The 18,277-nt window shown below is 26.7% G+C and overlaps 1 protein-coding gene across 4 annotated transcripts; it reads left to right on the top strand.

The window, feature by feature from the left end:
- Positions 1 to 278: 278 nt before the first annotated feature.
- LOC145187637 (WD repeat-containing protein 41-like) lies at positions 279 to 17,634 on the top strand. Of its 4 annotated transcripts, none has more exons than XM_090085606.1 (17): positions 286 to 378; positions 2,375 to 2,549; positions 2,811 to 2,923; positions 3,187 to 3,235; positions 3,467 to 3,619; positions 4,012 to 4,074; positions 4,833 to 4,947; positions 5,327 to 5,392; positions 5,564 to 5,665; positions 10,569 to 10,726; positions 10,876 to 10,945; positions 11,074 to 11,143; positions 11,312 to 11,370; positions 11,539 to 11,590; positions 11,826 to 11,901; positions 15,834 to 15,902; positions 17,263 to 17,634. In XM_090085606.1, the coding sequence occupies exons 2-17, from the start codon at positions 2,502 to 2,504 to the stop codon at positions 17,329 to 17,331; spliced, it is 1,332 nt and encodes a 443-aa protein (XP_089941732.1). In that variant the 5' UTR covers positions 286 to 378; positions 2,375 to 2,501; the 3' UTR covers positions 17,332 to 17,634. The 4 variants fall into 4 exon arrangements, 3 of the variants coding, with proteins under 3 accessions (XP_089941716.1, XP_089941732.1, XP_089941723.1); XM_090085597.1 differs by lacking the exon at positions 286 to 378 and adding an exon at positions 2,106 to 2,242; XR_016451918.1 differs by lacking the exons at positions 2,811 to 2,923; positions 3,187 to 3,235; positions 3,467 to 3,619; ... (10 more) ...; positions 15,834 to 15,902; positions 17,263 to 17,634 and adding an exon at positions 529 to 1,942 and having other exon boundaries at positions 292 to 378; positions 2,375 to 2,504.
- The last annotated feature ends 643 nt before the right edge of the window (positions 17,635 to 18,277 follow it).

Here is an 18,277-nt window from a genome sequence, read left to right as displayed (position 1 = left end):
TTTTTTTTCCTTTTTCTTTTTTCTTTAAATTAAGATTTAAAGCTTTATCTTTAAAAAAGCGTGTTATAATGAAGGTTTAAGTACCCGAGTTTCGAGACATAAAATGCTCATTAAGTTCTTAAAATATATATGCAGAATTGCCAAGTATGTATGTATGTATGTATGTATGTATGTATGTATGTATGTATGTATGTATGTATGTATGTATGTATGTATGTATGTATGTATGTATGTATGTATGTATGTATGTATGTATGTATGTATGTATGTATGTATGTATCTTTTTTTAGCTCATAAAAATGTTTTGTAAATCATGTGGTGGAGCAGTGGAAGATGAAAGTTCACAAAAAGTTTGCACCAGTTGTGGATCTGTTCAAGGTAATTTACTTATCTATTTCAGTTCAAACGTTAGATTTTTAAAAGAAATTTAACTTTGATTGTTGTGTTCTTTTGTTATGTTACCATTATTTTCTAAATAATAAGTACTGTTTCCAACTATTTACTCCTAGTTGTTCATCTTTTTTTTAGATACTGTATTTTTAGTTGACACTAATGCTGTTTCTGGAACAGAATTTAAGTATTTTGAGTCAAATAAATCACAATTACATTCCTATAGGACATTTGAAAAACTTTTTAAGTTTTTATCTTCTCAGTTAACTGGAGGACTAGAAGTTGTAATTCCTGAAGCAACTCTGTTACTGCCAAAGTTATGGAATCAAATTAAAACGAAGAAAATAAGTAAGAAGAAAGAATTTATACAAGCTCTCTTGTATTTGCTATACCGTCAAAGAGTAAACGCTATTTCTATAAAACAGTTCTGCCGAATATCAGGTTTTGATAAATTTTTACAAAAGCATGCTACAATGCTTCAGGAATGGTTTGAACTCCCAGTTTTGGCTGAAGATAAAATGGAAGTAATTGCTGAAACAATTAAAGGAACAGTGCAAGTTTTATTTAAAAAACCAAATCCTGTCCTAATCAAAGAAACAGAAGCATTAGCTCAACGTGTAGGCAGAGTGATTCATGAACAAGAGTTATATAACAAAGGGTCTACTGCATATGTTGCAAGTGTTGCAGCAGCAGCCTCTCACATATCTTCTCAAAGTATATATAAAAATCAAAAGTGTAAAATAAAGTTGAGTGGGAAGGGAACCAGTTGGTTTAACTTTGAAAAAGTTTGTTCATATCTTTGTATAAGAAAAGGTTCATTGTGGAGAGCTGTGAGGGAAATTAAGCAAAAGTTATTTGAGACTGTAATGAAATTACCCGTGAACTGCCCACCAACAGTAACTAGTTATAGAGATGTGTACATAATTATAGCTGATATATGTGATTACCTGGAGTATTATAAAGAGCAGGATACCAGTGAAGAATTGACAGAAAAATCTGCGATGATTCCAATTGAAATTAAAAAATGTATTATGCGATCTCTAAAGAGTTTGCTTTTTTCAAATACAGAAGCTAGAATATCTGCATTCGGTCTACAGCCACCATCTAGAAATTCTTCTAGGGAAAACATTACATATGATATTAATGTAAATAAACTAAAGCTGCTCATTCAAGATGACTTACGGTCCAATAGAGTAAATTGTGAAATTTCAAGTAAAAGTTGTAATGATATTTATGCCAATGCAGTTAATTTAGATTGTTTTGGTAACTATATTATTTTTGGGTACTCTATTCGATATGAAGTGTTAGAGTTAATGAGGGATCTTCTTAGAGCAGGGTGCCCTTTAGATGAACTCTGTACAGAAGATATTGTTAGTCTATCAAAAAAGTATCTTGAAACAATAAAAAATGATGAAGATTTATCTGAGCTTTCTGACAATGAGTTAGAGTTATACTTTAATGATTCATTTTTTAAATCTCATTCAGCATTATAAAAGATGTGTTATATAAAATACTTTTTTATGGAAAACTGAAAGCAATACATACAACAAATGTAACTAGTTTCTTTAACTTCATTCTGATCTTAGTAAAATTACTTGTATATTTATTTTTAAGCAAACACTATTTTTTTAATAAAATCAAAATCAATTATTTATTTATTTCTTACTCATTTCTTAATAAAATATTTATCAATATTTAAGTTATAAAAATTGTTTTTAAACATTTTAAAACATAAACATTTAAAATAAGATTTAAATTTTGAAAAGAAAAATTATACCAGGTTAATAATATAGAATAATATAGAATATAGAATAATTATTTAGCAAAGATTTATATTCTAAATAGCACAGAGGTAAGAAAAATTTTATTTTTTAAAAAGATGTTTATTACCTTTGTATTTTGTGTTAAGCAAACAATCTATGGAAATTGATGATAATCACTTAAATATATATATATTAGGTTATTAATATGTTTTTTATTATAGGAAATTAAATACCAACACATTTTTATCATTTTGAAATCTAAGAGGTGTAAGTGTAATAAAACCGTAAAAACTTTACCCTCTGGGGATTCAAGCTCATGAAAAGAAAATTGTCTCTCTTCATTTTGTAATGTTTCGATTGCTGTGGAACCAAGAAGGAAAGACTATTCTGGAAGAAGTAACTGTATTATTTCTGTTATCCAACTATTTATTGAATACTTAAGTAAGATTTTAGAATTTATAAGTTCTAGATTGTTTTCATACTGCAGCCTGGCTCTTTTGAATAAATTTTTAAAATTTATAATCATTTATTTAATACATTTGAATTAAATTTTGAAAATCAATGAAGCTTTTTGTTTTTGGAATATTATTGTTTTTTGGAATATTTTTCTTTTTTAAAAAGGTTTTTGTTTTTAGAGTTTCATTTTTTTTTTTTTAGAATAGTGTTCCTGAAATAGATCATGACCAACAACTGAATTGTTTTAAAGATATAGTAATTCTATCAGGTCATACTGCACCTGTTAGCTGTGCTTTAAATATTGACAGTACTCGGTGTGCATTTTTCAAAAGTTTGATTAGCAATTTACTTTGCATATTATCTTAATTACATTCTGCACATTTTAAATTATTTTTATGTTGTATAGTATGTAATAGTATTTGTTGCATGTATTAATATTTATAATATGTAATAATATTTATAGTATGCAATAATATTTATATTATACAACACTACTTAAATTTTTTTTTTTCAATAAAAATTTTTTGATTTAAACTTTTTGATGTAAACTTTTTACAATAAAATTGTTTATTTATAGCTTTTTATCTATTGGTCATGATAAGAAAGCTGTAATGTGGGACACAAAGGTAGCAATTGTAGCATTTGTTATTTTGTATTTATTAAACTACAGAATTTTTTTTGTAATTTGGCTGTTATAGTAAATAATTACATAAGAAAAGTTAATTACCGCAATTGATTTTATCAATTTTGTTAAATGTTCTGTTAAAACTCATTGTATAAAAAGTACTAGATTTTCTTATATAGTGTTGCTTATATTGTTAATAAATTGTTTACATGTAGCATTAATTTGATTCTAGAATGGCAATAGTTTGTTTACTTTGTCTGGTATGGCTCACTCTGTTGTAAGCGCTATTTCTTTTGGTAATAATCTGCACAAATCTTTAAAAGAGAATGTTTCAGAGACAGTCTTGAATATGCTGGTCACAGCTTCATTAGATGACACAATCAGAGTAAAACAATTTGCTTCTACTTTTATTGAAGTTAACTTGATACTTTTATTACTCTTGTACAGATATTTCATTTAACAAGTATTTACATTATGCTTCAAGAAATGCATAATAGTATTAATATTCTATGTATTTATTAAAACATGGTATTAAGTTTAGATTTACTGCAGAAAACAAGACAAATTAATTAAGCTCTTGTTTTTTTTGATTTTTTTTGACTTTCTGAGGCAGGTCTAAACTTTTTGACTCGATCTTTTAAGCTAGAGGCATAGTAAAAATAATTGTTCTTTTAATTAGTTTATTGTACTTCTTCATAAACTTTCACTAAGTTCTAAATCCAAGCCTTCTTACATCAAAATCAATTTAAATAATATTTTGATGGATTTTCACTATAGATCTGGGATTGTCTTAATGGAGAATGCAAAAAGATTGTTAAAGAGCATGGAAGCACAGTTAAGGTAAGCAAACGAAAGTCTTTATAATTTGAATTCTAAGATTATATACTTTTTATTTTATTTTATTTCTAAAATCTCAGTTTTTTTTTTCTTTACTCAAGTTTAAAAAGTTAAAACCATTATAACCAACAAATAACTTAGTGTTCTTTTATACTGTTGTTATTATTATTGTCTGAAAAACTTGAAAATTAATGCAACATAATAATAAGCACAAAAAGGATGAATAAAATGCCATAAAATGAGAAATATGTATAAGATATTATGTTATTGTAGAAATAATACATATGATATTATGTTAGTGCAGATTTGTTCTCTTTTTACTATTATCAGTGAAAACCAAAAAGAATCAAAATTCTTTGCTTAAAGTTTTTTGCAAAAGCAATTTGTATTTAACGTTCTCAAAATAACTGTATTAAAAGTATGAAAAGTACTGTTTACTTATATATACATCAACTATTAATTTATAGTTGGACATATAGTGAATTTTAAATTATGCTATATTTATTATAACTTTAAGTTATGCTAAATAATTTGGCACAAGCTGAAGAACTTTTCGTTATGAACTACACTAAAAACTTGCTTAAACTTTTTTTTGACACATTTCTTATGTAATAAACATCTTTAAAATAAATTTTTGAAGACTATACAGTCTTTTAAAAAAAATAATATTAGTTTAGCTAAATGTATCAGGCTTTAGAATTTTTTCATATTTGATTAGACATTACTATTTATTTTAGTTTTAAATTTACTATTTAATTTAGTGTTTCTACATTCTAAATAGACCCTCAATATTGGTTGTCACTGGGGGTCAAAATCTTTGTTTATGGGATACTTCATTCAGGTTACTCTACTCTTTTGAAAGAAATTCTTATGATTGTAAGTCTAAGTTTTATTGGATGTATGATTGTAAGTGTACTTTTATTGGATGCTTTATTGAACAATGATTTGATATATTCTAATATTGAACTTTAGGTGAAAGGAGTTTAACATTTGTGATATAAACTTTTTTCTTTTTGATTAACCATTAATCATTTTGCAGTTTTTCTTTGTTTGGACTCTCATTGTTATTGTGCCTTTAGAGACTAAATATAAAGACTCATCAACCTCAAGATCTTGCAACATCTTGCTGGATTTTTTTTACCTTTCCTAAATAACTTCCCTTATTCAATTCACAGATCTTGATCATTTTCTGAATGAGCTTATTTTTACTTATTCCCATAGGTTTGAGCCAAGTTATATAAAAGTTTTTATTTAGATATTCATTCAATACTTCAAGTGAAAGAAGACAGAATTGTCACCGCTAGCGACAATCCTCATTTAAGTAAAATTCCTTTTAGTATAATATTTTATTTTTAAAAAATTAGAGGTGTTTTTTATCAGTAGATTCTTGTCAAATTTTTATTACAAAATTTTTATTACAAGGACAGTTTTGCTGCAGGGTAAAATTTGCAGGGTAAACTTTTATTTCATATGTTAATTTAACTTTTTTTAGTTGTATTTGATATAAAAGAAACTGATAACAATTACATACTTGAAGAAAAACAAAAGTTGTATCCGCACCGAGAACCAGTATCACTAATTGTTCCTATCATTGGTTGGTATATTTTGGTGAATTATGTTTTTAATTCATTAAAGTTACTTTTTAAATGTTTTGCAATAAAGTTTTGAACAAAAATTTAGCAAGCTGAAGCATCAATCAACAGCACAGCAGAAGTTATTTTAATTTTAAGTTTAACATTTAAATTGACAAATGATGACAAATGGGTCGACATGTATTTTGGTTTATTATCTAAAAATCAAAAAATTAGTCAATATGTTCAGCATAATAATGTTTGTTTGTTATTTTTATGTGCAAGAGGTATAATATATCTCATGAATAATGGTTGGGTAAATCTTTTGTGTAAATCATTTATAAAATTTAAAAATGAATTTCTCTGTTTTAATTATTAAATTCTGCAAGGAAAAATTAACACAAAACAGATTTTGACCTCACTGAATGTAAAATCGAGTCTGGGTTGTAACATAAATATCAAACCACACTCAATTCATTTTTTTTTAACAGTCATTATTTTTTGATTTTCTCAACAGTCATCTTGACAAATTTGCTAAGAATTTAGGTAGCATATCAGCCATACCGATGTAGCGAGATAACAATAGCCTTTTCAAGTATTAAAAGAAACTACCTCAACTGAAGATCCTTTAAAAAAAGAGAGAAATGTGGAATTTACAAAAATAAAGTATCACATAAAGAAAAGTAAGAACTTACAGAAGTAAATCTAATAAATAAACCTGCTATAATTCATGTGATCCTAAAAATACATATGCTTCATATTTAAAAAAAATTAATTTCCACACATTTTTTACATAACTGCATACATTTTAGTGTGAATATAGACTAATCAGTTGTTATATTTAATTTTTAAATACTGGTCAAAAGTTTAAGTTCACTTTTTTGTAAAATTCTATATAATTTAGTCAGCTAATTAGTAGATTTTATCGATTATGTACATCCTACTAGCAATAAATTGAAACATGTTCCCTTTAAAATGAGGGAGACTGTTTGGCAGTTCTTTACTTGTTTTAATGACTGTTTCATAGTGCATGCATATAATATTTAGCATCATCTTTGTGCTTCAACGGTTTTTTTGTGTTTTACTTTATACAAAGGTGAGTAGAACAGTTTTCATAATAAATATAGTAACTGTTGCAGAAACATAGTTATCTAATTTAAAAATTGTCTATTATATTTTAAAATACACTTTTTATGTTTTAATAGTAAAAAATTGGACTAAAGAGAGGAATTGAGTGTAGAAACATAAATTATCATTGTGGCATTACTCAGAAAAAGCTATTCAGCACAAAAATTTTTTAAATGTTTCTCAAAGTGCAGTCATGGGAGCATTGCATAGAAAGTGCAAAAGTGGGTGTAATAAGAATTGTTATTGATCTAAAAAGATTTCAAATCAAAAGGACAAGTTCATCTGTGTTTAAATTAAGAAAAATTGTACTCTCATAGCTGTTGAAGTTTGAGAGCAACTCAACTCCACACAGGAAACACCAGCATCTGTTTCAATGGTACATAAAAATTGTATTAAAAGATTGAGTTGGGCAAAAATATAAAAAGTTGGACAACTGAACAATGGTTTTTAGTTTTATTCACAGATGAATAGAAGTTTGAAATTTTTAGAGGATTATATTGACAGTATGTTTGATGCTTTGTTGCCAAATACATAAATATTCAATGTGTTATTCCAATAGTTAATCATGGTGTAAGTTTGTTCATGATCAAGAGATGCTTTGCAAGGAACAAAATAGGTAATCTTGTGCAAATTGAAAGCATTATTTACAAAAAAAATTATACCTCAAAATTGAATTGAAATGTTCAGTAAATAAAAATTATTACTCATAATTAAAAGAACTAAACAGGATTTATAAATATATTGTTTGTTTGTAAAGATAAGTAACAAATATGGAATATTTTATAACAAATATGGAGTATTTGTTATAAAATAGGAATACCACTCATTGAACCGAAGTATAGTGAGCCTGGTCATAGTTCTGTACAGAATATTGACACTGTGCATAGTGTGATTGAGAAAAAATGAAGACATTTTGAGATTTACAGCCCTCCTACCTTATTCAAGTTACTGTCATCTATTGAAAAAACTTCTGGAGTAGAATTGAAAGTCATACAAATGAACAAAGATGACTTCAAAAACTTCAAACTTGCTTCCAAGTCTTGATATTTCCATAAAGTGCCTTTTGCAAAGGTAAAACTACTGCGTCATGAAAAACATCTACCTTTTCATATTAAATTCAAAAAACCGTTCTCTGGTCTGTTAATTGAAGAAAGATTGGTAAAAGGTACCCCTCAGAGAAAAATATAAGCAGAAAGTAGAAATTCTGAAAGAATTTCCTCTATTAAAAAATGATTCAACGCGTTTTTTGCTTTCAGAGAAAAAGGTTTATGACCTTTAGTCAATGGTAAAATATTTTGTTGGTGATGATCTTGAATTTTGTAATACTCTTTTTAAGTCGCAAAGCCTGAACAATTAAATATATCACTTTGCAAAATGTTTTAATAAACATTGTATATATTTATTTCTTTACTGTAAAAAAAGTTACAATAATGGAAATGGTTGTTTTTTATATTTAAGGTTTAACTTATTTATATCATTTTTCACAGACTAATTAAAAGATTTGTGTGATAAATTAGTTTTTTTATTTTTATTTATTCAAAAATAAATAATATTAATAAAAATTGCTAAGTGTAAAAAAAGAAAAAACTATTAATATTTAGTTATTTATAAATTGAGTAAGTAAAACCTTACATCATACTCAATTTATTAACAAGTATATTTGTATAAGAAGCTTATTATTTTTTATATAAGAAGTTTGGAGATTAAAAACTGTATATTTCTGAATTTAATGCTGATAAATTGGTTACTGGGAATGAATTAAAGAAAAAAAAAAGCGAAGAACATTCAAACTAAAATTATATTAATGCTATTAGTCATTGTTAGTTACAGCATAAGTAAATTTAACCTTAATTCACCTACTATCAAACTAATTGCATCTATGACAATTGTATTCTGACAAAATGTTCTGATTTTGAAAAACATTTGTCGTATTTGAAAAATCACGCTCAAAGTTATAGGGGAAGTTTTTTTTTTTGTTTGTTTTTTTAACAATTTAAACAAAAACTAATATTGATTTTAGTCAACTTTGTTAAATTTCAACAGGTAATTAAATTTACATAAAGAGATTTTGGAAACACAACCAATCAATAAAAAACAGCTCAGCACATTTTAAAAAATTTGATAGAATTAAATTGAAACTGAATTACTGGACAAACCGATTGCAAGAGAGAATCACTGGACAAACCAATTGCAAGAGAGAATTACTGGACAAACCAATTGCAAGAGAATGTGCTGCTGTTACACAGGCAAAAGACAAATGTTTTGAAGAATCAAAAAAATCTTCAAAAGTTTTGTAAGAGTCAACATATTTTGTTTCAACAAGGGATACTTTTTTTATAAATAATTCTAGCAAAATACAATAGTTAAGGAAAATCTTGGTTTTTATTATATTTAGTTAAAATTATGAGGTGAGCATAATCTTTTGACCAGTAGTATCAATTGATGTTAGTATTGATTTTGTTTTTCTGATTTTCAATCATTTTGTATAATTATAATTGAGTAAGATGTTATGATGAAAATAGTAATGAGTAAAACATATCATATGGGCATTACACAACCAACATAATTTTTGACAAATCATGAATGATGAACTAACAGTGTGATGTCTTGTGAAATAAAGAAAGCATCAAAGGTTTTGCACGTTTTGCTGCAACACCAATTAAAGTTAGAAAAAGCAAAATTCTTATAGCAATTGTTTAGCTGAAGCATCTTAAGGATTTTCCTTCTATAATTACAGAAATGGTCATAAAAGATACAAACAACAAATATGTAAATAGAAAATACAAGAGTTCAATAAATAGTAAATCCTATTTTAGTATCAGTCTAATGTTGATCAACCATACGCAGCTGTTGATTTTTCTGAAAAAAGGAAATGTTCAAGGTTTAAGGTTTAGAAAAGCTGCAGAGTTGCCATGTCATTTTTTACCAAGCTTGCTTAGGAATTCTTCTCTGTTTCACTCTCATTAACGTCTACGGAATGATGAACCAATTTTGTCTACGCAATGATGAACCAGAATTTTCATCAACTTTTAGCTCTCTGTTTTAGAGACAGACAATTAGTAAGAAGGCTGATGTGTTTTAATATTTTTAAAAAAGTTGAACCAAAGGAAGTACAACTTCAATTAAAAGAAGCCTCTGTCATTTACTCACCTACTCCACCAATATCCAGATAAGGATCTTATCCTCCAGGACTTTGAGAAATTGATTTATCTCAAAATGATGAAGAATAATAATTGATGATTTTTAAATACTTTAAGTTAAAAACGATCATTGTAAGGAGTGATTATGTTTTTTAAAGGAGGAATGAAGAAAAAGAAGCTCCATTGAAGGGTTCATAAGAGATGGTTAGAAAAAAAGTGTTTTTTTTGATTGTTAATGGTCTCAAATGCATCCCTCAAGATTTATTTAATATAACTGCAACAATACCTTTGTTTTGAACTTGGTATTTGTAGTTACTTAGTAACACATAATATTTTTTTGTCAGTCCAAATTGGAAATTTCTAACATGATGAAAGAACTTTTTTCATAAGTAACTAATGCTGCTTTGTTTAATTTGAATTTATGAAATTTTTTTACAAATTGTATGTAATTCATTAAAGTTTCCGATTCTCTTTATGTCTAAAAAAATTACAATAAGTATGCAATAAGTCATGTAGATTTGTAAAAAAAGTAAACCACAAAATGGAGTTTAACAAAGTTAAGCAACAGTTTTTTTACATTTAAAAAATATTAGTTTTTTAAAATATGCATTTGACAAAAAATTGCATATTTTAAATTGTTTTATTAATTCTTTTGTAGATGCCATGTTTGCTTCTGCTTCAGTTGATGGTGGCATAGTTATTTGGACTTCACATCGTTTTGAACCTCTGAAAAAGTTCAATCATCATCCTGATTATATTGACCATGAAAATCACACTTTTCCGTATGATGTTCAACAGCTGCTGGTGTTAGAGCAAGTAAGATATCCAGATTTTATTATTTAGATTTTCCCAAAAGAAAACAAAAGAGTTATGGAAAATGAGTTTACAATTTTACATGAAAATTTTTATAATAATAACAGATAAACAGTTAGAAATATTACATAATTAGTTTTTTCATATGTTAGAAGTATTTGATTGCAACAATTGGCTGTGGGTTTGCAATATTTGACTTAACTCTCAATGCCCAATCCAATGGTATTTTTATTATGCTTTTTCTTTAAAAAACAATGAATTGAATATGTTGATTCAATATATTTTGTAACATTCAATGTATGTGCAAATTAATTATGTTTTCTACTATCTTCTTTTACATTTATTTTTAGAAAAGACTATTGTTGAACAACCGTTAGCTCACCATGCACAGGTTACATCAGTTGCTGTACTTAATGATGGGCAAGTTTATACTCATATATGTCAGGAAAATTAAAAAATTTTCATAACTACCTCCAAATATAAGGAAACAAAGAAAATGTTGACTTTTTTAAAGTTAACTGAAACCATAGCAACAAGGTTTCTGTTTTTGTTTTGTTGTGGTTTCTATTTTTAAAATATTAAATTTAGCCAAATTTTGGCAACTTCTTCTTGTGATGGCACAGTTCGATTGTGGGGAGACAGCGCAAGTAATATATTTGTAATTAATATGTACTTTTGAACTATTTTAAAATTTTTTCTCTGTTTTTTTTTGTTTTTTTTTGTGTATTTGATTCTTTAATACAAATTTTAGTTTTACAATTTTTTTTTTATCTGTATTTTTTTAGTAATAAATTTCTCATCTTTATTTTTTGTAGAAAGGTTTTCAGGTGAAAATGTACCAGCTATAGAGAAGCTGATTGGAAAAAAGTTATTAAGTTTTTAAAATATTTTATTTTTAATATTCCTTATGATTTTTTTTTTTTTTTTTTTAATGTAAAAGTCATTGAGAGTTGTATGAAAATTTTTAAAAAATTTCTTTAAAAAATTGTACCTTCTTTAAAAAACTGTACCTTCTTTGATTTCTTAGTGCTTACTTTGGGACTTAATTAGCTTTTCTCTTTCCTTGATCTTGTTTTTTCAAAATTTTTTTTTTTTCCTGTAGAATTTTTCAGTGCCCTAATTTACCAGTCAAGCTAAGTTTATTAGGTGAATGCCGTATCCATTTAAGCTCTGTTCAGGTAATTTAGTTTATTGCGTGTCTAAGTTACATAAAATTGTGCATTAAGTATTTTTATGGAAACGCATTTTTTAATTTTATGCTTTAAAAATTGTCTAATGATATTTCTTCTTATAACATTGCACAAATGTTACTTATGTGAATAGTATTTTTTTTTTTACACATATTTGGTACATATGGCTTTTTTTTTTTTTTTTTTTGCAAATTATTAACTGTTAGTCAAGTAGGGATTTAAAGAATGTTTAATGGTTTCAGATAAAAATTTCTGTGTCTGTCTTAAAAAGGTGAAATAGCAAAAAAAAATTCTAATTATCAAGTTTAAAAATGCCATAAATTAAGTTAGAGCTTTTGAGGTCAAGGACTTCATATTAAAAATACATTTTTATAAATTCACATGCAGCATGAAACTTAGATCTACTTTCATGTTGTTACAACACAACGAGGTTTTAAGAGTTAATTTTCTTTTTTGGAATATAAAAAAAGATTTAGTCAATTTGTTAATTTTTTTATGTATACTCAGACATTAAACAGTTTTTAAAGTATGTATTACCTTTTAATTATTCACTAGGAAATTTAAGGGTATTGGAGGTTTGAAACCCACGCTCAACTTGCATGAAAGAATGACATTTAAACAGTACTTACAGATACAATTAGATCTGTTGTCACATGCCAATAAATGAGAATTTTGTCTCCCAAGATTCTGTAGCTTGAGCAAACAGCTCTCACTAATTGTTCTTAGTCAAAACCTTGTTTTGGAACATCAACTAAAAGATGATGAAATAAGATCTTTCTCTCAGAAACAATAACCAATATGTGTTTTAAAAATCTTGCATAAAATAATTTATTTCGGTCTTGCATTTGTTTTTAGTATTTAAATCTTTTGATTTAGCAATATAAAATGAAAAGCTCAATAGCATTCTCCTTCTGCTCTTCTTGCTCAATAGCATTCTCCTTCTTTCTAATAGTTTAAGAGTTGTCCTTCTTCTTTTTGATAGCTTCAATAAAATATATTTTGGAACGTTTCACTTTACTTAAGTTTGCATTAGGCAAAATTGTTACTTGTCAAAGTATAAACAATCTTCCCGAAAGTATTGAAGTCAACCTGATTTTGATTAGAGATCACTGATTCTAGTTTAAAACAACCTGATTTTGATTAGAGATCACTGATTCTAGTCTTCCCGAAAGTGTTGAAGTCAACCTGATTTTGATTAGAGATCACTGATTCTAGTTTAAAACAACCTGATTTTGATTAGAGATCACTGATTCTAGTCTAATTTCATCATTACAAGTCCTTCATGTTATTTCGTTGTTAGAAGTTGTTGTGGAAGCTATACCTGGCAAAGCCAGCGAGTGTGTTTCCACACTTTGTCAGCCTATTCTTTGTTTAAATTTTCTCTAGCCTTAAGTCAATTTTTTCTTTGAATCCATTTAGATTAACTGAATTAACTGTCACTAGGAAGAGTGTTCCAGTTAGTTGATGCTCTGTTAAGTAGAAAATTGTACCTAGGAGTATAATTGCTTATATCTCTATCATACCACAAGTTATGTTCTCTCATGAAGAGTCTGTTTTGAATTTAAAATCTTTTGCCTGCTGAAATTTTTATAAATTACTAAATAATTTGAAAAGCTGAAATTTGATCGCCTTTTTCTCGTTTCTTTTTTTAATGTTATAATATTTAATTGCTTTAGCCGTTCTTTGAATGTTAAAAAATGTTTTTAAAAAAAGTTTCTCCCATGCTATAATCTTTACACTTACTTTTACAATCATAATGCATCACTAAACATTTCTCCAAGTTAAACTTCAATAACCATTTGCTAGACCACTCACATTTTCTTGATCACATTTTCTTGATCATTTTGTAAGTTTAAAACCTTTTCTTCTGTAGAAACATCAGCTAACCACTTTGCATCATCAGAATACATTTTAGTTAGACTTTTAAGCAGCTTAGGCAAGTCATTTACAAATATAACAATCAATACCGAGCCTTGCGGAACTCCACTAAAAATTCTCTCCAATATGACTCAGAATTGACTAGAACAACCCATTGCCTGCGATTTTTTAAGAAAGCTTCGATCCACTTTAGAAACAATCCTCTAATACCATAGCCTTCCAACTTTAGTAATAGTCTTTTATAAGGAATAGTTTCAAAAGCTTTAGATAATATATAGCGTATTTTATCAACTGGGATGTTATTTGCTAAACAGTATGATATGAAATTCAACGTTTCCAATAGATTTGTTGTATACGGTTTACTCTTCAAAAATTCATGTTACTCTTTGCAAATGAGTTTATTATCATACAGATACTTTTCTAATAATAACCTTCTAGTAATTTTCTAATAAAGTATGCCTTCTAATATTTTACATGGAACAGATGTGACACTGGTCAATAATTGCCTGGATCAAGTTTATCACCTTTCTTAAACAATGGTGTGATGTTGGAAGATCACTATCGTTTTGGCTGTTTATTAAAGATGCTTTAAATATTAATGTTAAGAGATAAGCGATTAAACACGCGCAATTTTTTAATACAATAGCGTTTATTAAATCAACTCCACCTGTTTTTGAAATATCTAATGCGCTTAATCTTTTGGCTACTTCATCAAGATTTATCATAAGATTATTAAATGAAGAATCAATATAATTGTCGAATTCAGGTAATGGACCATCATCTTCAGTCACAAACACATCCTGTAACTTTTTGTTCAACAATTCTGCTATTTCTTTAACATCGTTTATTATATCCCCATTAAAATTTCGTAACGCCTTGATAGAACTCTTAATATTCTGTTGTCTATTAACATAATGCTATACCAATTTAGGATTAGCTTTGCTATCTATCAACTAGTTGCTCTTTGTATATTTTTCTAAAAAATCTTTTTTCTTTTTTCAGATTTTTACAAAAATTTTTGTATCTTTCAATTAATTTCTTATCTAACCAATTAGAGTTAAACAAAGGTGATTTTTGCTTTGTTTTTTCGAGTTTAATCGACATAAGCATATTACACGTTTTACAGTAACGTAAGATATAAACAAGTCATACATCTCTTGAACTGACTTGGTTTCAAAACATTTAAACCAATTTACGTTTTTAAGAATTCTAGATTTGCATAATTTTCTATAATCAAATATATATATTTGCATAATTTTCTATAATCAAATATATATTTGCATAATTTTCTATAATCAAATATATATTTGCATAATTTTCTATAATCAAATATATATTTGCATACTTTTCTATAATCAAATATATATTTGCATAATTTTCTATAATCAAATATATATTTGCATAATTTTCTATAATCAAATATATACTTCGAATCTGAAACGTTCAATTTCAGTATCATTCATAATCATTTCCAGTGCTCCACCTCACCATTTAATCGATGAAAAATTGAAATTTCCCATAATTAATAGATTTTTAAATCCCATTTCATTTACATAACTTACATCTCTCTTGAATATCAAGTCAATATCAAGCATCCCAATAAAACCATCTGGTCTACATATGCATCCAATTAAGTACTTATCAGACCCAAGTTACATTAAGTTTATTACTTATTACATTAAAGCGTTTTTATATTTTGACTTACAACTATTTTTATAAATTTTATTTAAATTAGAATCCAAAATGAAATGGAAGTTTTAATCAAATTTTTAAGCACTTTTATTATTTAAATTTATTATATGAATTTTTAAAGTACTTTTATTATGAACATGTGCTTCCTTACGTAAAGTGCTTTAAACTGTTATTTAGAGGCAAAATAAAATCATTTTCAATCTTGTTTTAATTATACTATTTATAGTGAAAGAAATAGTAATAATAAAAGTCATTTTTTAAAATGACTTTTTCTCGATTATTTTGCTTTTTTGAGGCAAAATTTTTAATATTTTATATCTTATTGCTGCGTTTGGAAATCTGTTTTTAAGGGTATTGTTGATTGTGGCAAAGAAGGTTTTGTTTCTTATGGTGCTGACGATTTTCTTGTTCTTTGGAAGGTAGGTTTACTTAAATGCAATTTACAGATGTATACATAATTTATATATAATTTTTATACATGCATGCATGCATGCATGCATACATACATACATACATACATACATACATACATACATACATACATACATACATACATACATACATACATACATACATACATACATACATACATACATACATACATACATACATACATACACCTACTGTGTACTGTAATTATGTAGCGTCTAACAAGCTGAATTGCGTAATTAGCTTAATACGCATAAAATGTTGTCATAAGTTACTGCTATCAAATCTCAAAAATGGCCCCTTTCATATAAACGTTTAGCGTGTAACTAACACACATCATTTGTTACAATTTTGTAATAGTTGTTAATTATATTTTATCATTAGTATGTGAATGAATTTAAAAAAATTTAAAAGTTATCAGACTGACCAGGAAGATCTGTTAAAACTCTTTTTAAAAAAATAGGTTTCTGTTATTACTCTTTAACCATATTTAAAAGTAACCTTTTTTACGGTTTTACAAGAGTATTTTATTGGAAGCATTTTTTCCCTTTTGTCAAACTGAAAATAAAAATATCTGCAGGGTGTCTCATAAAAGCAATATGGTTATTTTAGCAATATGTTAAAAATATAAGCAATATGTATGTTTTTAAAAATGTTTAAAATTTTGTCTCTGGAAAAACATTTAACTTTATCGTTTATTCGAACATTGAAAAACTGAATTTAACATAATTTAACATAATTAAAAGCGTAAGCACATCACACTGTGAACCAGAGAGACCGCCAGGTTTTATGTCGTGTCACTCGATCAAAACCTTTATTATTAGTTTAGTATTAATGTATATGGTTAATTAAAAATATTTTTAAAATCTGGTTTGCGTGCTAAGGTTGGAAAAATCAATTTTTAAGTTTTTACATATATTTATCACGTATAATTATCATAACCAAATTAAACACTTTTTCCATTAAAAGCATTTGTTGATTTCTAAACTATTTCAAGATTCTATTGTAGGTATTACTATTGTAATAGCACTATTATAATAATAGACATAAAACCTGGTGGTCTCTATGGTTTACAGTGTGAGACACCATGCTGAAATGTAGAACCGTAGTGATCCCCGTCGTATTGGTTTCTCGAACTATAAAATTTCTAGAACATTTTATGGTCTTTTTATAATTTTTCATTTATACGCGATAAAATTTCTAAAACCTTGATTCTTAAATTTCTAAAACCTTGATTCTTAAATTTTTGATACTGATATTGCGCCATTCAACTTGCTGGACATAGAAAAAATAAAAGGAGAAAAAATAAAATGTTTCTATATTTTACAAAATTTGTAAAACTTTTAATAGAATTCAGATGTTTTGAATCAAAGAAGAGATCTTATGTTACAAGAAATATTAAAAAGCATGGATCATTGAACTTTTATTTATTCTACGTGTAAAATGTGTCTTAAAGATTTCAACTTCTTTCGAGAGGTGCTTCTTTTTTTGACTTCTGATTTTGACGAAGCGAACTGTGAATTCTAGTTATTCATCTATTCATCGATTTTTTATTTATTTTTTGTTGTGTAAAAATTAAAATAAAAAATGGAAAAGCAAATTTTTATCAGAAATTTTTATAAACGAAAGTTGTTGTTCTTTTGTTATTTTTCTATTTTGTTAAAAATTTCGTACGAAATTTTTGTTAATTATTCAATTTGGATAATGGAATAAACATGAAGGCAGCCCTCATAGTTTGGTTGAGACGAAAACTCAAAGAAGGTCACTCCGCGACTTTAATATTACCGTAAATATGCAAAAGAGTATAAAAACATTTATTAACCTTTTTTTTTTTTAACTTCAATTGTATATTATAAATATACAATTAACATTGAAAATATTCGTATAAAAATATTCTTTTGATTTTATCCGAAAATCACGAAGTTAAATTTTGCAAAAGCTTTTTTTTTTCCTTATCCCTATTATGATTCATTTTTCCTAGACGTTTATTATTAATTTGGCATTTATATTTAGCCTCAATCAAAAAAGATGAAGAATTCTATTTGTATGCTTCACAGTAATAATGCTCATACTTTTAAGGTTTTATAAAAGTTTAAATCAAATTTTATAAAATCTTAAATCAAAAGGATTCGCAGATTGTTTTATGTTGCTTTCAAATGGAGTGCATTTTAGTTGTAAGAAACCTCAAAAACCAGTCATAATGGCATTCAAACTTTCTGTTTTCTTATCGATGGCTACCAAATCCATAGATAAAAGGAAGGTATTGAATCAAATCCATCTTTTAAGTCGGGACTAGGCTTTCAACAGGTTAATTAAAAATACTTATTGTAATATCTACTACTCCAACTCTACACCACCTCTCTAT

The sequence above is a fragment of the Hydra viridissima genome, unplaced genomic scaffold (genome assembly GCF_058129835.1).
Source record: "Hydra viridissima isolate aposymbiotic clone 2 unplaced genomic scaffold, HvirCarnegie_v1 scaffold_1, whole genome shotgun sequence".
Taxonomy (NCBI): Eukaryota; Metazoa; Cnidaria; class Hydrozoa; order Anthoathecata; family Hydridae; genus Hydra; species Hydra viridissima.
This window is presented reverse-complemented; position numbering and strand designations above follow the sequence as displayed.